Source organism: Mustela lutreola, chromosome 3 (assembly GCF_030435805.1).
Source record: "Mustela lutreola isolate mMusLut2 chromosome 3, mMusLut2.pri, whole genome shotgun sequence".
NCBI lineage: Eukaryota > Metazoa > Chordata > Mammalia > Carnivora > Mustelidae > Mustela > Mustela lutreola.
In genome coordinates this window covers 17,043,458-17,065,292 of record NC_081292.1, presented here as the reverse complement: position 1 = coordinate 17,065,292, position 21,835 = coordinate 17,043,458, and the positions used below count along the sequence as shown (strand labels likewise).

Genomic DNA, 21,835 nt, shown 5'->3' with positions numbered 1-21,835 from the left:
ACCTGCTTCTGAAACCATTACAGATGCTACCCAGAATCTAAAGTGGGGGTTTTTTAAGTACCCCAAACAAAGATTTTTCCCAAAACAGTATGGACCGGTTGACTTGGAGTTAAGAAATTCTACATAGGTCACCAACAAGAAAGAGGGGGAGTACCTCAGTGCCAAATGCTGATGTTAGCTAAGTGTGGGCTTTTTTTTTTTTTTTTTGGACAACCTAGGTAGGCAAGAAAAACAAGTGAAAGGCACTCAGGTTCAATTGTGGACTTTGAAAGAGCTATTAGAAGCCATCCATTCGAGAAACAAGAGTGGGGCGTGAACATGCAGAAGCAAAAAAAAAAAAAGACAAAAGGAAGTATACAGGGGGCACTTGGGTGGCTCAGTGGGTTAAGCCTCTGCCTTTGGCTCAGGTCATGATCTCGAGGTCCTGGGATCGAGCCCCGCATCAGGCTCTCTGCTCAGCAGGGAGCCTGCTTCCCTTCCTCTCTCTCTGCCTGCCTCTTTCTCTGCCTGCCTCTCAGCCTACTTGTGATCTCTCTCTCTCTCTCTCTCTGTCAAATAAATAAATAAATAAATAAAGTATACAACCATGAAGCAAATGCTTAGCCTCTGAGATCAGAAGCTTAAGGAGAAGGATGAACTGAAACCTAAAAAGAAAGATCCCAGTGCACTCAGGAAAGAGAAGTCCCCAATATCCTTCCTGCTTATTCTTCCGATAAAACACACAGCTGGACCCACCTTACCACACGCAGGCTGCGCCCACCTTACCACACCCCAGCTTATCCACTTTTCCATTCAGGCCAAACTTAACTGGGCATAGTCAATGATGAACTGTCTGTGCACCAAGCGTACCCCTTTGTATAACTGAGTGTGTCATGGCTGCAACTGAGAAACTGGGGCAAAAGTACCGAGCAGCTCTAAGGATTGCCTAGGATCCAAGATCTGAACCACTACCATGCGTGCACACAAAGGAACCCACGCAGATGACTGCTTGAGCACAGAGAGTAACTCAGCACAAGTGTTACACGTGGCCACAGTTCACTGGGACCTTAACGAAGGATCGGGAAGATCCCTGGAGTTCCCACCATGTACATTTCAAACCATGGGTGCTTGCCTAGTATATGAAGTAGAGAAAACGAGGCACAGGAAGCATATGAACAAAAGCACGGAGACACAGATGTTATATGGAATGACTGCTTGGCCTGCACAGACATCTACCAGAAGGTTTTTCTAACTAGAACATAGGGGAAAGCGATCTGTACCCACATCTGAGGCTCCAGAGGTAGGAGGTGGCTGGGCAGGGTCCTTATAGGATATGCTAAAGAGTTTGGATTTCCTTGTAAGGTCAACGGGGAGCTTGTGAAAATTTTAATTAAGGAGCATGACAGGATCAGATTAGATATTTTAAAAGATCACAAGGTAGTATAAGAATAGACAAATAGATCACTGAAATAGAATAGAAAGTCCATAAACAGACCGATATATTTATGGCAAGCTGGTGTATTATCAAGGTAGTATTTCAAATCTGTGGGGAAAAGAAATTTTACTGGAAGGCCAAACAGTGTGGAATAATTTTTAGTGGGGTCAGAATCCTGATTCCACCAGTTACCATCTGCATGAGCTGGGCACAGAACATAACCATTTGGTGCCTTCCTTGTTCCCTCTTTAAAAATGTGTTGTCTAATTGTCAAAACAAGCCTGATAAGAGGGGATGAAATCAAATAGTCCATGACACAAGTTAAGTATTGTTCAGTAAATGTCAGTGATTATTGCACTAAAAAAAGAAGAAGAAGCCATTCATTCTACTTGTAGGTATGTACCCAACAGAAACGCATACCTGTGTTCACCAAGAAATGTACTGGAATGCTGACAACACTATTCTTTATGGCCCGAACTGGAAACTATCCAAAATGCCCATTACCAGAAGAATGAGTAAAGAGATGGTCATCTATGGTAATCTATCTACAATCATGTGCAACAAAATGGGTGACTCCTACGCACTGTCAAAAAGAGACCAGACACAGAAGAGTATATACTGTAAGATTTCATTTATATAAGGTAAAAAAAAAAATGGCAAAAATAATCTGTGATAGTAGTTACCGTTGGAGGAGACAGTTATCAGAAGGGAGCTGTAGGATAGTGTGGGGGGTGTTGGAAATGTTCTCTTCATGATCTGGGTACTGGTCATATACAGGCATTCAGTTTTTAAAAATTTGACAAGCTCTAAATATATAATACATATACTTTACTACTGGTATACTAGTAATTCCACAAAAAGTTAAAGCTATAATCTAATGGGCAACCTTATCTACAGACCACAGCACAACTGCCTGAAGTGGACAGGACTGTTAAGGAAAGCTTTTAAAGCTGTACATACCAAGACCCTAGCCACTGAAACTCTAATCCAAACCTTGAGGCTACTTCTATGCTCAGTCTATAGACCAAGTTCACCTCCCTTCTGGTTATGTGCATAATAGGTCTCTCTTCCCTCTCTTTTTTTTTTCTTAACTTTATTATTTAATATATTTTCTTTTTTAAAAAAAATATTTTATTTATTTATTTGACAGACAGAGATCACAAGTAGGCAGAGAGGCAGGCAGAGAGAGAGGGGGGGAAGCAGGCTCCCTGCCGAGCAGAGAGCCCAGTGCAGGGCTCGATCCCAGGACCCTGAGATCATGACTGAGCCAAAGGCAGAGGCTTAACCCACTGAGCCACCCAGGCACCCCAACTTTATTATTTAATTCAATTAATTAACATAGAGTGTATTATCAGTTTCAGAGGTAGAGTTCAGTGATTCATCAGTCTTATATAATACCCAGGGCTCCTTATACCCCATGCCCCCCTTAAGGTATTTATCCCAAAGGCACAAATGTAGTGATCTGAAGGGGTACCTGCACCCCAACATTTATAGCAGCAATGTTCACAATAGCTAAACTGGAAAGAGCCCAGAAGTCCATCAACACATGGATAAAGACGATGTGGTATGTATAGACATAAGAATGAATATATATCATATATCATATATCATATTTATATATATATGAATATTACTAATCTGCTAGGATTGCTGTCATCAGGGTTAAAGGTGATAACATAAGCAAAAGCTTGGAAAATATAAGCACAAGACCCAAATCACGGATCTGGCTAATGCCACCTCTTACGATTCCTGAAAACAAATCATTGCAACTGAGAGTTCATCTCTTCTCATCTAAAGTCAGGATGCTTTTAAGGGGGCAAAATATGGGATAATAATCCAGGAGTTATAGTTCAAGTTTAGTTACAAATTAAAATTAAAATCTTCCTGCCCACAGAGAAAAGGTAGTGATGGCAGGACTTATTATTGGCTAGTAAATAAAAATGGGCACTATTTTTTAATAGATTATTTACCAGACTATTTATGGGGACTTTGCATTTTTCTATATGAATTTTACGTAACAGAGGCATGAAGCAAAGAACATACCTCCTCAATTTGAGGATACTCGTTTTTATGTTTCTAAAACTAGGATGTGGCTATATATATATATGGAATTTCTATTCTCCCATCCCTCCAAAAAGTTGTACTTAGTTGATGAAGCACCTTATAATCAATGGAGTTAGATCAGAGTCCATATGGTATTAAACTATCCCCACTTTCAGGTAACAAAATTGAGCCTCGGAAAGGATAAGTAACCTGCCTAAGGGCAGAGAACCAGTAAGGGTCTGAGCCAGGCCTGGGGAACCATGACTCAACTACTTGAAATCCCATGTTCATTCTATTTTAAGGGAAAGCAGATAACTGACTTGGAAGAAATCACCCTCAAGAATGTTTGCTAAACACTGAACTGTGTATTTTGGTAGATACTATGCGAAGGAGTTAGACGAGACAGCTCAGAACTATCTTTGACTCACTGAAGTGGAAACCATATCCGCAGCTGTCTACCAAGTGCAGTGACACTTGTCTCGGGATGCCTGTGGGAGCTGAATGAGCAAACACGGAAACGCAACACACACGGAAGGGGGCGAGCTGATTCCGTCCAAAGCAACCGGCAGCACCGGGAGACGATCTCAGACACCTCCCGGGCCGCAAGAAATTACCACCTCTCCTAGTTAATCAAGGACCCATACGAAGACATTTCATCATTATGACTTACTTGATGGATGGCTGTGAAACGTGAGGGACTAGGAATTTGGGACAACAGCGTAGTGAGTCTTAACACTCCAACCCAAACTAAGAAAAGAACACTTGAAATTTTGCAGTTCCAAACCAACAGGCTACTCAGACAAGACCTACAGATGAGAAGAAGCGACTTTCATCCCTTCCAACATGAACCCACAATTCTAAATCAGGTTTTTTTTTTTAAAGCTGTTCAAGACTCAGCTTCTAAGGAAAAGATGAGCCTTTAAGAGAAAACACAACACGCGCTGTTTGTCACACATCTGCCTCTGAGGCGCAGTTCTTCCTTCAAAGGCTTCATCTGCAAACGAGTTCCTCCAGGTGGGTCTGAAAGCGACATCTGTCCAGGATGGGTAGGAGCCAGAGGAGCAGAAAGAAGATACAGACATGGGCCTTTTCACAGGTGGACAATCAGCGCGCTGTCCCTGCTCCCAGCAGCTTCTCCCTGGTCTCAGGATGAGCCCAGAGGAGACAACGTGTGGGAGATGGGAAAAGCATGGGAGCTGGGACGAGTGATGATTCTGATAACCAAGTCACCGCTGTCAGCATTTACCTGGTCTCTTAGAAAGGCTTTCCTACTTCACTGGTCTCACTGCACAAGTGAGCGAGACTCTGCAAGGAGGGCCAAAGAGCCCGTTTTGACCAGATCCTTCTCACCAAAGGATTTACAACCACTGCTCCTCCTGCACACACATTACCCAACATGCCACTCACCAGGCACAAAGCATACAACATTCACTAGGTCACAAATAATTACCAAAGCAAATAGAAAACAGCGTGCAATTCTGACTGCGGGCCCAAATCATTTTTTAACATCCAACTGCCTACTTAACTTCTGCATCTGGATGCCTAAGAAGCACCTCTAGACTTAACGTGGCCAACACAGAACTCTTTATCCACCAACACCCCGCACCCAAACCTACGCCTTCCTAAACATTTCCCATCTTGGTAAAGGGCTCCACCATCCCGTGTGGAAACTGACATCTCTGAGTGCTGCTGCCTTCAGCCTCTCCCACTTCACATCCATTCAGCAGCAACCTTGGGCCGCTCAACTCCCAAATCCAACCACTTCTATCTTCGTGGCCACCCTGGCCCAAAGCATCTCTCTCGCCTTCTAACTTGATTCCTGCCTCTCCCCATATCAAGTCCATCCCACAGAGCAGTCAAAGCAATGTTGTCAGTCTTCTGTTCAAAATGCTCCAAAGTGGGGCACCTGGGTGGCTCAGCGGGTTAAGGCCTCTGCCTTCAGCTCAGGGCATGATCCCGTGATCCTCGGATGGAGCCCCACATTGGGCTCTCGGCTCGGCGGGGGGCCTATTCCTCCTCTCTCTCTCTCCCTGTCTCTCTGCCTACTTGCAATCTCTGTCTATCAAATAAATAAATAAAATCTTTAAAAAAATAAAAATAAAAACAAAATGCTCCAAAGCCTTCCTGGTTTATTTATTTATTAGTCCTATTTATTTCAAAATAAAGTCCAAGCCACAAAAGCCTTGAGCAATCCAGGTCCAGGCTACCCTTCCATCTCTGCTTTATCGTACTGATCCCGCATTACTTCTGTCCTCACCTACCAATCCTCATTCCTACAGCTGATTCTAGACTAAGCTAACTACTCTTGCTTCTGTTTCTAGGCCCTGCCTCTCAGCCTTCCACTTACTATTTCTTCTTCTTAGATAGTTGTCCCCAGAGCCAGATCCTCCCAAAGCTGGCTCCTTGACATTCAGATTTCAGTTCAGATATCATCTCTGAAGCCTTTCTGGAACATTCTCCATCAGATGTTAAGTCACTCTCTATCACACGCCTCTCTTTCTTCATGGGAGCTGGGACTTTCTGTCCTATTCACTATTGTGGCTCCAGTGCCCAACACTAGTAAGTTGCCAATTATTTCCACGCATTCAACCAACATGAAAGCACATGCTATGTGCCAGGCACTATTCTGTTTAACAAAGATAGCAGTAAACAAGTCAGGGGTCTGGTTCTCATGGAGCCTGATTTTCTGAAGGGAAGCCGACTAACAGATGCCAACAGGTGATATGTAGCAAGTAAAATTAAGGATAAGGGAGATGGCGTGAAGGACGGGTACTATTTTATGTAGAGCATCCATAACGCCTTGTCAATAAGGCGGCACTGGGGAAGAGACTTGAAGGCAAGGAAGTAATCATGGTTATCTTCCTCAGAGAAACAACATGCGCTAAGGACCTGAGGAGAGTCGGCTGCTGAAGGAACAAGCATTCCACTGTGGAGCCTAATGTGTAAGGAAGGTGGAGAGTGGCAGGACACAAAGTCAGAGCAGAAGTAGAGGGTCTTGTAGGCCACTGAAAAGACTTGGATTTTACACATCTGAGTTGAGAAGACATTGGAAGGTTCAGGGCAGAGGACTGACGGACTTGGTTTATATTTTAAAAGGATCACTCCAGCAGTCTAGAGAAAAGAACTGGGCTGAAATGATAATGGCTTGTAATGGAGAATGAAAAGGGCCTGGATATATATGTAAAATTGAGCAAACAATTAGCTGGCAAATTGTGGGATGTGGAGAGAAAAGCCAAAGATGATTCTATGACTACTAGTTTGAACTCCTGTAATAATGGAATTGCTATATACTTCTAGAGCAAAGGACAAAGGGTATCCAGTTTGGGACATGTTAAATTTGAGATGCCTATTAGTCATCAGAGAGAGAAATTCCAAACTGACAGCTGGAAATCAGGAGGCAGATCTGGACTGAAAATATGTCTATTTGTATTTGAGAGTCTTAAGTGTATGGAATGTATTTAACGCCACGGAGCTAAATGAGATCACCTACAGCTGGGGCGAGTATAGAGAAAAGTTCCTATAACTGATCCCTGGGGCACATCACAACAGTTAAAGGTCAGGAAGATGAGGAACCAGGAAATGAGAGTAAGAAACAGCAGTCAAGAGGGGGAAGACATGACAGTGTTATCCACATGTCAATTAATGTGCTCAAATTAATGTCAGATCTTTGTATCTGACCTGCCACTGATTAACGATCTAAATCACAGACTCCAGTGAATAAGGATCATGTCTGGGAAACTAATACTCTCTTGCCAGAAATACTCTGGACAGTTTCCTTCATACTTAAACAAATAACGAGGCCTTCTATTTCTGGACCAATTTACTCTTTACTTAGTCCTTCATACATTCTATTCCATGCCACATACCAGGTACGGACTGGATGAAATGCAGACAAACAACTCTTGCATCTGACTTCAAACTACTCCCACAAAGGCGGGGGGGGGGGGGGGGAGGTGCTCCATTAATACAAGAAGAACTGGATGTTGAGTAGTTGACAACCACATGGCACCCACGTGGGTGGCAGAGCAAGGTCAGAGGGTACCTGCTCCGGGCGGACTCAAGCTGCTAATCACCGGCGCCCAAAAGATTAACAACTATCAGAGAATTACCTTCCCGCTGCCTCCTTCTCTGAATGCAGAGGGCGGGGAGCATAATCTTAGAGGGGCGAAATCAGTTCCTTTTTACCAGGCCAAACCCACTGCTCCAGCCATCCTGGCTATAGCGCTCCGGACCCCTTCGCCTTCACCCCGCCCCCCAACCACAGGACCCGCCCTAAACCGCTGGAGCGGTCGCACTACAAATCCCACCAGGCACCGCGCGCCCGCAACATGCCGGTGTACGCTCCGCAGCCGACAGGCCTCCTGGGACCTGCAGTCTCCACTCTGCTCGTCGCCGGTCAGTACCTGGAAGCGATAGAGGAAGGCTTCGGGCCAGAGGAAGAAGTAGGCCGGGCTGATGAGACCGAGTTTCCCAACCAAGGGCACCGCGACAGTGGCGGCGAACCAATAGCGCGTGATGGCCGGGATGCTCCTGAACCAGTCCCCGATGTCCGACATCTTCGCCTTTTAAGTGGCCAGAAAAGGCACAACCGTCCCACTTCCCGTCCCTGGCCCCTCAGGACCCGGCCCGCTCCGCGAGTGGAAGGTGTCGAAGCGGAAGCCGCCCAAGCCGCGGATAAGAAGGCGTAGATGGGCGGACGTGGCGCCACCGAATTCGGACGAGCGAGGGAGCGTTCGAAGGCAAACTTCCCCTTCCGGCGGCCACGGAAGACGTTGACCAGAAGTCCCGCCGCTTAAAGGGCAAGCACGGATTTTTGCCGCTGGGTTGAAAAGCTCGGCGGTTCGGGGGCGGGGCCATGGGGGCGGGGCCATAAGAGGCGAAGACACGACTGGTGGGGAACAGTGGTTGCTAGGGGCAACGGCAAATACTCCAACCAATGGCGAAGCTGAACGCCTGCTACTTAGTTCAAGCCGGGTTTGTAATCCAGGTGGGTCTTCTCGGGCGGTGTTTAAAAAGGAAGGAGGACCATCACACTCTTCCTCGTTTGTTCTTGCATTCATTCGACAAATGTCTGTGCGGGGGCCTTAGCAAGTGTGAGGTGAGTCCCAGGCCCCGGGGATCCTGCGACTATCGCAGCTGTCGCGGTACCTTCTCTCCTGGAGCTTACATTCTAATGAGGATAGACAACTGCTAAATAAGTGAATACGGTAATTTCAGCGAGTGAAAAAAAGTAAAGAATATAATAAAATAGGAGTGGCGGGGTGGGAGCAGGGGACTGTGGAAAAGATAGCTACTTTAGATGAGAATGATCAGGGAGAACTTCTTCGGTGAGGTGACCTTTGAGCTGAACCACCCCCGCTACCCCACTACCGCCCCAGGCAAAGAACTGGGGAGTTTTCCACGCCGAGAAAACAGCCGCTCCAACCAGCTTCGAATGTTGGAGGGGCTGAAGGTAGAAATGATCTTAACTATCAAGTAGGATTTTAAATTACAAGTAGAAGAGAATCCGTCCTATTCTTAAAAGAATCTGTAAAAAGATAGGAAGATAGAACTTTTCCTGTTGTTTTCAGATGTAGGTCCTGCAGTTTAAGTTTGATTACACTAAAAAAAAAAAAAAAATTTGATTAAGCCATCCAATAAAAACCACTAGGAACACATCTGTAGTCCAGAATTAGCTTTATTTGCTGCAGAAGGGGGCACAGCACTCTAGAGGAACCTGGACCATCTCATCAATCAAAAGAGTGGGTGAAGTAAAATTTTGGTAAAACTTAAATGAAGCAGTGTTTTGGTGGGTTCAAAGCAAAGCAGTGCTGTGTGTAAAAGTGTTAACATCAAGCCTAGGCCTGAGCTGAGAAGCAGACCAGAGGTCCTCTTTCCTTTGAAATCTCAAATTTAGGATAAATGTGGACTATTGGGTCTGACCTTTCAGATCAGACCTTTCCTTATGGAAGGATTTGCACCTAGATTGAAAATCACGTGTTAGAATGACCCATATAGTTCAGATCTGTCGGGGGAGAATGGAATTTTCCATCTATACCAATAAAATTTCAAACAGCAAAGTGTGTTCAACAATGGATTTTATTTTTTTTATTATGTTATGTTAGACACCATACAGTACATAGTACTGTATGTACTATGTACTATGTACATACAGTACACAGTTTTTGAACAATATATTATTTTAGAATTTCTTAGCACAACATCCCTGATGTCCATTAGCAAAAAACAGTTTGTACACAATAAAAGGGCACTAAGTATTCCACAGTCTGATAAAAACATATAACATTTGGGGAACTAATGGATATCAAGCGTAGTGAATATATGAGAAAACTCATCATTTATACAAAGCTGGTAGGAATATAAATTAGTACAACCTTAGAACATAATTTTGATATACAATAAAAGCCAGAGCATTGTATAAATAACATATTTGAAGATACTGCCTGAGATTCATTCTCTGCACCTCCCAACTACCCATTGTATCCAAGGTACAATAAGAGAAAATGGGTTATCTAGCTTTTGTGGAAAGCCAAGGAAGGTTTCTCTGATGAAATTGTAAAAATTACAATCTTGCTGTGCCTCAGTTTCCTCATCTGTAAAATGGGAGAAGGGAGAACAATAGTACTGCATTCATAGGATTGTTGTTAAGATTCAAATGAGATAAATTCATGTCTAGGCCTTAAAGGAACATCAACATTATTACTATTCTCTTTTCGAAATGTTTTTCAGTGAAAGCGTATCACTTTTAGAAATAGAAATCTGCATTTTCAAAACCCTATCCTTTCCCACCATGTGATTCTGATCCAAGTTATCTGCAGACCATTCTTTGAGAACCGTCAGACTAGATGGACATTCAGGATTTTTCTGTTTCTCTCTGTAAAATCACTATATATTGTGATAAACTATTCTGGGCAAGAAAAAGGTGGCTTATTCTTAGCTATCTTAAATAGAGGACTTCCCCAATGTTCCCAAACAGCTTGCTCTAGACTTTAATTGCTTACCTTGTAAGGAAGTCCCAGTGTTACTGTCATTAACACAAGTTATCATTTTATTTTATTTTTTTTTAAAGATTTTATTTACTTATTTGACAGAGAGAAATCACAAGTAGATGGAGAGGCAGGCAGAGAGAGAGAGAGGGAAGCAGGCTCCCTGCTGAGCAGAGAGCCCGATGCGGGACTCGATCCCAGGACCCTAGATCATGACCTGAGCCGAAGGCAGCGGCTTAACCCACTGAGCCACCCAGGTGCCCCACAAGTTATCATTTTAAAACATGCAGATAATGATTAGGTAAGTTCTAGGAAACATTGTGGAAGCATGGGGGAAATAGGCGTTCTTATGAATTATTGATGAGAATATACATTGGTATAGCCTCTCTAGCAAGCACTTTAGCAATATTGAAACGCATTTCTAGGAATTGAAGCTTTAGATAGACTCCCAACTTTTTGTTTTCTTAAGTGCACAAGAGATTGGAAATATCTGATTATCCATCAATAAGAAACTGATTAAACTATGGTTTGTCCCTATGCTCAAATACTATCAACCTTTACTGGAAAACAATAACTTCCTACACCCCAAAATGGAATGATCTCTAATAATATAGCAATAAGGACACGAGAGTTACAGTACAATGTAGACACTATGCCATGACATGGTTGTATTGTACAGAAAGCACACACACAATATACACATGGTATTTGCTTGGAACAGCAGTTACCTCTGGGAAGGGAAACTCAAAGGCTGGGAGACAAGAGTAGGAAAGAGACATTTTACTGCATATTCTTTTATACCTTTTATTTTTTTTAAAGATTTTATTTACTTATTTGACAGAGATCACAAGTAGGCAGAGAGGCAGGCGGGGTGGGGGGAGCAGGCTCCCTGCTGAGCAGAGAGCCCGAATTCGGGGCTCGATCCCAGGACCCCGGGATCATGACCTGAGCCCAAGGCAGAGGAGAGGCTTTAACCCATTGAACCACCCAGGCGCCCCCTTGATACCTTTTAAATGTCCCAACTATATGTACTATGTATTTTAAAATTAATTTTCGAAATATGTAGAAAGGAGGTTTGTTCAGAAAGGAACAGGTTCAATGTCAAAAACTTAAGATTGAGAGGTAGAAAAGATGACCGTAACTGTCTTTCCTGCTGTGTTAAAGTGTATTTCCAATTGTTTCTCTTTAAAAAGGAGTTTAAAAAGCTGGTGGGGGAGACCAACAATTACGAGCACAATATTGCCTAGCTCCGAAGCTTGGCACTGAGTGATGCTGACAGACAGGGGCGGTCACAACAGTCATACAGGAACACCATCCTAATGGATGCCTGCAACCCACGTGGCATCTTTGAGAAATTCAAAGCATGTTGCAAAGATGTAATTAATCCCTACGTGAACTAGTAGGCAATTTCATTAGCCCCATCTTACAGGTGAAGCTATGGCAAGAATAATCATTTATCTGTCATACCTGGCAGGACCGGTCCTATATTTTTAGTCATAAGTCTGGGAAGCTTTAAAGAGTTTGGCACACCGGGCTGGGGGACAAGGCAGTTACTAAACACCATTAAAGCATTTCACATGTGTTATTTTGATGTGCAGGTGTGCGCATGTATGTATGTGCTTATGTACTAAATAAAGTCAGCTTCTACAACCATAAAAGAATGAATCTGGATTCCAGTCCTGCCTCTGTCCTTTGCTGACTGTATGACCTTCACTGATCCTACGGGACCATGGGCAAGTCCCTAATAATTGTAATAGTATTATCTGCCGCTACATCAAAGTTGTTTGTTGTTTGTCTGTTTGAATTGAGAGGCTGCTGTTTACCAAACTCCAGGCTTGAGGTTCCCAAGTACTGTCTCCCTTCATGGGTACACTAACCCCACAGGCAGGTATAGAATTATTACTGTTACAGAAACTGAGAAACAGACCTCATCTAACTCATCCAAGGTCTCATAACAATGCCTGGTGATTCCAGTGCAAGTCTGAGTCCATCTTTGAACCGCTTTGCTAGACTTCAGTGACAATGTCACTGACAAATGTCAAAGTTCTTTATAAACTCCAAAACATCTCACACATACTAGTTTTACTCTAGTAACTAACACAGTGGGCCAGCAAGTGAGAGGCACTTAATGTTTTTTTGGACGAGTAAACCAGGCTGGCCGGACCAGAGTTTATGCGGAAGTATTTGGGAAAAAATAATCCCTTTCATATTCATAACTATCATTGTAATGACTAAATAATACCCTGCTAGTGGTGTAGCATGATCCTTTGACCGTTGTCAAAGCTGTTAAATACAGCTTGAACATCTTCACATGTATGTTTTGTATACTAATAGCTAGCTTCCTTTTCTTTTTACTAATAATATGTGTTGAGTATTAATAATTTGACACTTTATGGGTATGGGCTTAATAAGTCTTCACAAGAACATCTCAACCTGGGGGGCCCGGGTGGCACAGTCAGTTAATCATCTGACTCTTGGCTTCAGCTCAGTCAGATCAAGATCTCAGGGTCCTAGGACCGAGCCCCATGTCAGGCTCTGGGCTCAGTATGGAGTCAGCTTGAGATACTCTCTCCTTCTGCCTCTCCCGCTCTCACTGGCTCTCTCTCTAAAATAAATAAATAAAATCTTAAAAAAAAAAAAAAAAGAAAGAAAATTTCAACGCTTCTAGGTACTTTTATTCTTATTTGTAATTGAAGAAACAGCCTCAGAAAAGTGAAGTAACTTGCCACTTGCTAGCAAGTGCAAACATAAGACTTAAAACCAGGTCTACGCAGAGCCCAAGGTTGTACTCTTTAATTCAGCCAGCCAACAGAGTACTCTAGTCTGGGTGGTTACAAACAATGGAAATTTTTACCTCACAATTCTGAAGGCTAGAAGTTCAAGATCAGGGTACCAGCAAGGGCAGGTTCTGAATTTAGGGTCTGTTTTGAAAAGTCAGTCCAGCCCTACTGGCCCTCCCTCCCACTCCAGCCAAAACCCTCCTCCTCTTCCCTTTTCTTTCCATCGGAAAACATTTCAGATGCCTCAAGGGAATGGCCTTCCAGAATCTTATGACTATATATAGTTTTACAACATCAATAAATTGTGTTCCATACGCACTAACAAGTATTGATTGCTTCCACCAAAAAAGATCTCAGTTTGTGACTTCTAGCTGTGAGTTCCACAGGGATAAGATGCTTCTTTTGTTCGCTTCTGTATCTCCAGTGCCTACAACTGTGCCTAGTACCTAGTAGGTGCTCAAGAAATACTCACTGAAGGGATCAATTATTCATTTTAGAAATTGTCCCTAGCCCCCTCCCCCACTTCTCGTCACCATCCCCCTGCCTATGTTAGCGCTTCCCCACTTCCTCCACATCCGAGAACACCACACAAATCACCATCATTGCCCTCAGCATATTGTTTTATAATTGTTTCTGTGTCTGTAGGGTAAGGGTCTCATCCTCTAGAGTATACGCTCCTTGAAGTGGAAAAACTGGCTTGTATAACTCTTCATGCAAAACTGAATAAATCTGGGGCACCTGAGTGGCTTAAGTGGGTGGGTTAAGCCTCTGCCTTAAGCTCAGGTCATGATCTCAGGGTCCTGGGATCGAGCCCCGCATTGGGCTTTCTGCTCAGAGGGGAGCCTGCTTCCTCCTTTCTCTCTGCCTGCCTCTCTGCCTACTTGAGATCTCTGTCAAATAAATAAATAAAAATCTTTTTAAAATAATAAATAAATGAAATCTTAAAAAAAAAAAAAAAGAAGAAGACTGAATAAATTTCACGAGTGAATCCAGGTTTCTCCAGCTTCAAAATATATCCCCAAACCAACTGCTTTGCAACACCTCCCCTGGACTACCCTCCATCCTGACCTCCTATCCCTTAGCACCTGGGCTTCCTCCGTGGACTCCTGATGGATGCCCCGGCCCTCCAGGGTGTCCTCTGCGTTCTCACACAGGAGCCTAAATCAGCTCCTGCCACTCCCTTGCTCAAAGCTCTGCTGAATTTTATTCTAAGTGTGATGAAAAGCTCTTCCCATGACCTTCAAGGTGCTCGATGATCTGAACCCTGGTTACTTCTGTGACTCATTCCTCCCACGTCTTCCCTTGTCACATCGTTCCAGCCTCATTTGAGTTCCCTGCCCTGGAAAAGCCAAGACAGCACACATGTTTGCTGGACCCATAGCTGGAAACATGCTTCCCCTAGAGGAGGAGTGCTGAACCCTATCAGACCAAATACCCTCTTCTAAAACAAATATTAGCTCCCCAAATGAAACCATCAGTCACGAATTATAGTTCCAATAGAATAACTCTAATGCTTACTTGTCATAAATGATAAAAAGGAAAATAATTTATACTATAATATGCATTCTAATATATTAATTCCCAGGCACAACTACATTAGCAGATGTAATGCAATAGTCTGGTCTAGACTGAGTAATGTGACCAAAAAGCTACAAACGCAGACAGATACCCACGTGTCGTGTTTGTAACTCAAACATCACCACAGCCCGGCACTGGTTACACGATTATGCGTAATAGATGACAACTGTTGGGAAAGTTCTGAATAAAGAAAAGACATCAAAATTCATATGTAATAAAATAGCAGTCTGACCAGATTGAGCTATGTAAAAATAAAATTTATTTGCATGACAAGAAAGTCACCAAGTCAAAAGGTAAATGACAAAGTGGGAGAAAATAGTTTCAAGATTTATTACAGGTAAAAGACTACTACCTCCAAATATATGAAGAACTAGTTTAAAAAAAAATTGAGGGAGGAGTACCTCACTGGCTCAGTCTGTAAGGTGTGAGACACTTGATCTCACGGTTGTGAGGTCCAGCCCTATGCTGGGTGTAGAGATTACGTTTAAAAAAACTTATTTAAAAATGAGAGGAAAAAAGACCAAAACCCAATAGAGAAATGGGCAAAATGCACAGATAATTAACCAGAAAATAGATTATCCTGAAGCATTTTAAAAGATATTCAACTTTTCTCATAATAAGAGAAATGCAACTTTAAACCATACTGAGATAACTATTTTTCACCTAGCAGGTTGGAAAAAAAAAAATAGTATAATCCCTCAAGAATAGAAACACATATACATTTACCCTTTAACATAACAATGGCAATTTTAGTAACTTACCCTGAAAATAAAGCTGGAAGAGTACCAAAAAACAAACAAATAAACAAACTGTACAAAAGTCAGATACCAGGTTATTTATTGTGTTTTTATAATTGCAACATATTGGAAAGGACCCAAGTGCCCATACAAAGGAGATAGGTTGCAGACTTTTGTACATTCAAACATCAGATTGATTTGAAAGAATAAGGAAGATCTCTATGAATACATACAGAGTGATTTTCAGGATACCTTAGTAAGTGAAAAAAAATAAACTGCAAATAGTTTATATATAATATGCCATTTTTTATGTAAGACAGAGGAAATTGTACACACATACACATTGGAAACAGTAAGTATATGCACCATAAATTTAAACAATGGTACATGTCAAATACATTAAAATTTAAAAAATGAAACCAAACAAAAAAGAACAAATACAATCATCTCAGTGAGTCCAGTAGCTGCATTCTGGGAGAATTTGGAGCATACTAAGTCCCTGTAAATATTCTTTATGTTTCCATTTAAAACAGAATCAGGTTCTGGTTCATATATTACTAACAGGATTTTCACTTAACAGGAATACGTTGGAAACGTTCAGAAGGATGCAGGACCATTTTGTACACTGTAGGATGTCTGCCTAGCCTCCCTGACCCCTTTCCTAAACTCCTGTTGCGCCCTTAGTCATTGTGATAACCCCAAACAATCATGTTAGAAGCTGAAATACGTTCCCCAAATAGATGTATTAAAATCCTAAACCCCGGTACCTGTGAATGTGATGTTATCTGAAAATAGTATTTGCAGGTGTAACCACATTTAAATGAGATCATACTAGATGAGGGTGAGTCTGTCCACTGGATTAGCAATGACTTGCTATACTTACAGAAAGAGGAAATGTAGGGGGAGAGGGCTATGGGAAGACAAGGGCAGAGACTGGAGTGGCACGTGTGTAAGCCCAGGATTGCCCACCCGGACCAGGACCTAGGAGAGAAGCATGGACCGGACTGTCCCTCAGAGCCTCCAGAAGGAACCAACCCTGCCAATGCTTTGCTTCTGGACTTCTAGCCCCTGGAGCTGTCTGAGAATAAATTTCACAGTTTTAAGCCAGCCCGTTTGCAATACTTTGTTACAGCAGCCCTGGGAAGCCAATATATATGTCTTCCACAGAGCAGAGAGTACGCTGCCAAAAACCTGTCTTTGTGTCTCCTTCCTGCACGGCGCTCAGCTATCTGCTCAGACAATACCGGCCAGCAGTGACTTCCTTGCACACCTCAACCCAGGTGTCGTCGTGCCCTTCCTGCTCAGCCCTTTACCCTGCTTAAATGTGTCTTCACTTCGGGGTGCATGGGGGGCTCTGTCGGCTGAGAGTCCTGGGATTGAGCCTGGGATCAAGTCCCAACACCCTGCTCAGCAGGGAGTCTGTTTCTCCCTCTGTCCCTCCCCCCTCACGTTGTCTCTGTCTCTCTCTCTCTCTAACAAATAAAATCTTCAAAAAATTATTCACTTTTCATTGCCTGACGTGATATAAATTATTTTCTCAATCTTTCTCTGTCTTCTCAACCAGAATGCAAGTCCCGGCTAAGGGCCATTTTTGTCTCATTCACAGCCATTCCCCAGCGCCCAGAACAGCCTTTGCCCACACAGGAGCACCACGGATATTTATCGAACTAGTGAATGAGGACCTCCTTTGCAGGGAGAGGGCAAGTGTCGTCTTAATACCATGAGGAGTGGAACAAAATAGCTTACCTGGCGAAAGCAAAGAGCACCTGTAAGCCAGAAGACTTGGAGGAAAAGTAATTCAAGGTGTTTCGTGGAAGCTGGCTATGCAAACTCCTTTAGTCATGGGACGTTGTTGCTGATGCCACAGATGTAATGTGCAAACATGGATATGCTTGACTGGCAAGGCACTGGAACCGAAAAAGCTACATCTGTCACGTTTGTCTGAAGCCAGTCCAAGTAGACTGGACATGCGTTTAGAGAGCTCTGAAAGCGTTTTCTATCTTGTACATGCTGTCAAAGGCAATAGGAAAAAAATGTGTTGGCAAGAAAGAGTGCACGCTAAGCAGCCAGATTTGTGTGTGTGTTGAGATCCACGCGGGGTCTCACAGCCCCAGCACTGTTGACACCTCGGGTCAAACAGTTCTTTGTTAGTGAGGGGCTTCCCTGTGAATGGTAGGATGATCAGCAGCATCTTTGGCACCATGAGACAGTAGCACCCGTCTTCTCGGTTATGACAATCAAAAATGTCTGCAGACATGGCCCAATATCCTCTGGGGTCTGAGGGCTTAACTCTTGGTTAAGAATCACTGAGTTGCTTACAATGCTTGTCCACTATTCCTCCTACATTTGCAACATCCCTTACCTCCCCAAGATGCGCTCGCGTGTGTGCATGCACCCACGCGCGCGCACACACACACACACACACACACACACACAGTAGGACAACCCTCTCATACCCCTTCAAAGGAGGATGTATTCCCATATGTACTCCCACTGAAGGTGCCTCTGGGATTTCCTGATGTCATCTGTGGTCAACCATCACATTAGGCATCTCCAACAAAACACATCTCTTGGGATCATGCAGGTGTGTAGTTCCCTTCTCCACTGAGTCTAGACCGACCCATGTGACTTGTTTTAGCCAATGGGACATTAGCAGGCCTGAGGAAGCAAGCAGAGGCTTGGTAAACACTTCTTCATGCAGGCCTATCCTACTAGAGCATTCCTGTGCCATGTAAAGAAACTCCAGCTAGGCTGCCAAATGAGGAGAGGCCCTGTGGGCAGAGACATTGGTAGATGAGAAGCCATCTTGGATATTTAAGCCCCAGATGAGCTCCATTCGTGACCAAGGCTGTAATCCTTGGAGCAGCAGGACTGTTGAGCTGAGCAGGGTCAACTCACAGAACTGTGGAATTTAGGGAATCATTTTTGTTTTAAGCCAATAAATTCTGAGGCAATTTGTTACACAGCCGCAGACCACTGAAACGTTAGATGACTTGAAAAAATACCACGTTTTACAATTATCAGTGGTCTTGAGGTTATTTGTGTCCATTGTATCTGTAGAGGGATAGAGGGAACATACTACGTAACAGTGTATTATTGCTGACCTCTTTCCGATGACATCCCGTTGCTAGCTTGAAATTGGTCTTGAATTGTAGGAATATTTGCATGCTACAAACCAGGGCTTTTCTTTTTTTGTCCAGAGGGTCAGTTGTTCCATTTATCAGCACATCACTGGTACTTTCCTTAGAAAGGCTTAAATAGCAATAATGCGATATTTAGGAGTCTGTGGTGTGTTGAGAGGGAACAAATGAAATCATCACGCAGAGGATGGATTCCCGTCATAGCTTAGCAGAGTATGCTTTGAGAATACAGATGAAGGTAGCACCAGAGACGTTGGAGCCAATGGACTTAGGCAACATACTTCCGTGGAGAACAGGTCGGACTATGCAAAATTAAGACTCTGTGTTCATGGTACGCATGAGTTAGAGATTTTAATTTTATGCAAACCCAGATTACTCAGTCCCATGGGACATAGCCCCATCATTCTCTGACTCCAGATAGGTTAGGCCACTACAGGCAGAGCAACACCCTTTTAGTTCTCGGGGTGAAAGAGGCAATCCCATAGTGCATACCCTATCTTACCTTTCCTTTTCCTCATGCAGGAAGTTGCTTGCAGTATTTTTCAAAGCCATTATTTAACGACAACAGAAGTACTTGGGTAAAAGGGAGACGGGAGGGACGAGTAAGTGCAGAACAGAGGATTTTTAGGGCAATGAAAATACTCTGTATGAGATTACAATGTCCACATCCATAGAATGTACAACACCAGGAGAAAAACATATACCCCAGGGGCTCTGGGAAATAATGATGTGTCCATGTAGGTTCATCAGCTAGAACAGAAGTATCCCTCTCTGGGGTGCCTGGGTGGCTCAGTGGGTTAAGCCTCTGCCTTCAGCTCAGGTGATGATCTCAGGGTCCTGAGATCGAGCCCCACATCGGGCTCTCTGCTCAGCGGGGAGCCTGCTTCCTCCTCTCTCTCTGCCTGCCTCTCTGCCTACTTGTGATCTCTGTCTCTCTGTCAAATAAAATAAATTAAAAAAAAAAAAAAAGTATCCCTCCCTGGTAGGGGCAGGAGATATACGGGAAAATCTGTTTACCTTTCTCTTAATGTCTCTGTGAACTTAAAACTGCTCTAAAAAAATTATTTTAGAAAAATTACTTGGGGAGGCACATGGGTGGCTCAGTTGGTTAAGCATCTGCCTTTGGTTCTGGTCGTGATCCCAGGGTCCTGGGATCGAGCCCTGAGTGGGGCTCCCTGCCCAGCGGGGAGTCTGCTTCTCCCCCTCCCTCTGCTCTTCTCCCCACCCCCAGCCCCGCACAAGCACGCTCTCTCGCTCTCTCTCTCTCTCTCTCAAATACATAAATAAAATCTTTAAATAATTACTTGGGAAAGATGGTTTTTACTGTTGAGTAAGGCCACATAAAAATCAGAAGAGACTGGAGAGCCTAGTCTGTTAGGGGCAGATTTCTTGCGGGTCCCCCTCACTGGGCTGTCACACACGGCCCAGAGTGTGCACTGGAGGAAGAAGGCCACAGGGTCCTCGAATCCTTTAATGCACAATAAACACTTTGTCCAGTTCGCCTACCCTCCCTTACACAATTCGAGGTATTTTACTCACAGTTTACTGGCATCCTGTCACATGTGATTGATAGCCTGTCCTCTGAGCCCGCAAATGTCATTAGGAATTTGTGAATCAAGATTAGTTATTCAGCTCTGTGGGACGTACTCCCCACACTCTGACCCTGAGATCCTCTGCTCAGGGAGACCTTGGGGATAGACTACCACCGGCAGAGCACAATGTCAAGGTTTAAGCTTCCAACAGAACCTTCCCATGCTGCCTTTGACTAGTGCCTACCCTACCGCACTTAGACATTAATGTCTCTGGCATAAAGTCTGCATATAATTTTTTAAAACCCAACGGCCAACAATAGAGGGATGATAAAATTACACCCCATCCGTCAGAGGGGATAGGATGCGGTTGGGACTAAGAGGGTGGCTACCGGCTGTCTTTCTTAGTACAGTTGTGGACATGATCCGGGTCAAGAATTCCACAGCCGCCTCCTCTCCCGCCCACGTGAAATGGCTGTAAAGACTGGAAAGTTGCAGCCACGGCCCATTCTGCCATGGAATAGGGAGCTTAGCTCTCTGATCTCCTCCTTCCTTCAAGCCTGCCCGAGGCCTTTTAGAAACCGCAATCTATGTCAGCAGTGGGAATGATCATTGCATATGGGGAGGGTCTGGTCGCCTGTCAAAATCAACATCACGTTTCCCCCGCCACTTTGATACTGGGCCATTCCAGCTGTGGTCGCCACATCCTTTTGATGACACAGGAAACACTGCCCTCGGTTGCTTTCATGTCTGTTTTATATGAGAACACCTAGACATGAATATTTATTTAAGTAACTTGGAGCATGTCTCTTTGATTTTCTTTTTCTCTTCTGAGTCGTGTTGAACGGGTGGGGGAGGGGCGCTGTGTCACAGTTCACCTGTAGTGGCCCTTGCCTCATGCGCCCCCTTCCCCACCACGCTGAACAGCTGAGTCATCTAGGAAATGGAAAACATGGCCTGGGTTTGCATCAGTTAGCAGCGTAACACCCATTTCTGTTTCACTGATGAAACACAACTCTTTCCTTTGCGATGTCAGCTTTCCTACAGGATACATCAGGGCACCCTTGTCATCGTAGCTCTTGCCTGTTTGGATTCCTTTTATGGTGACTGTCTCAAGTGAAACAACAGCTCCCACCCTCCTCCTGCCTCAAGCCTCAAACTCTTTTAAGTAATCTTTCTCCTGCAGTCAGAGGGATGTGTCCAGAAACCACAAGTTTCCCTAGAACCTTTTTTAGAATAAGATCCAAAGTCCTTAGAATGGCAGTCTGGGTCTCTTCTATTCTGACTTTGACATGTGTCTCACTCTTCACTATTCATCCACATAACAATAGTACTTGCTGTTGTTATTATTATGGAGGGTTTTTTGGTGCTGAACACTTTACCTGCATAATATCTCCTTGTGCGTCCTGTGCTTTAATTACGCTAAGCATTTTTAGTTTCTAGAAGTGCCCCTGTCTTTCTGCAGATGCTCTTTCCCTCCCTAACGTCTCTGCCTCTAAACCCCTATTCATCTTTCCAAACCCAGCTCATGTATCACCCTCTTGAAGCCTTCTCTGACTTTTTTCCCTTCCAATTACATCTATTTTAGAAATAGAAAGCAATGTTTTAGCTCAAATAACCAGAGTATA

General features: G+C 43.7%; 1 protein-coding gene and 1 pseudogene across 1 annotated transcript in view; one reads left to right on the top strand and one right to left on the bottom strand.

Moving 5' to 3' along the window:
• Positions 1-8,252, bottom strand: part of DERL1 (derlin 1) — a 29,243-nt gene extending 20,991 nt beyond the window's left edge. Inside the window, exon 1 of the mRNA XM_059165704.1 lies at positions 7,861-8,252. Coding sequence (XP_059021687.1) covers positions 7,861-8,013 — 153 coding nt within the window. The 5' untranslated portion in view covers positions 8,014-8,252. The remainder of the gene's footprint in view (positions 1-7,860) is intronic.
• On the top strand, positions 587-1,122 carry LOC131828221 (rRNA-processing protein FCF1 homolog; annotated as a pseudogene).
• Positions 8,253-21,835: the final 13,583 nt, after the last annotated feature.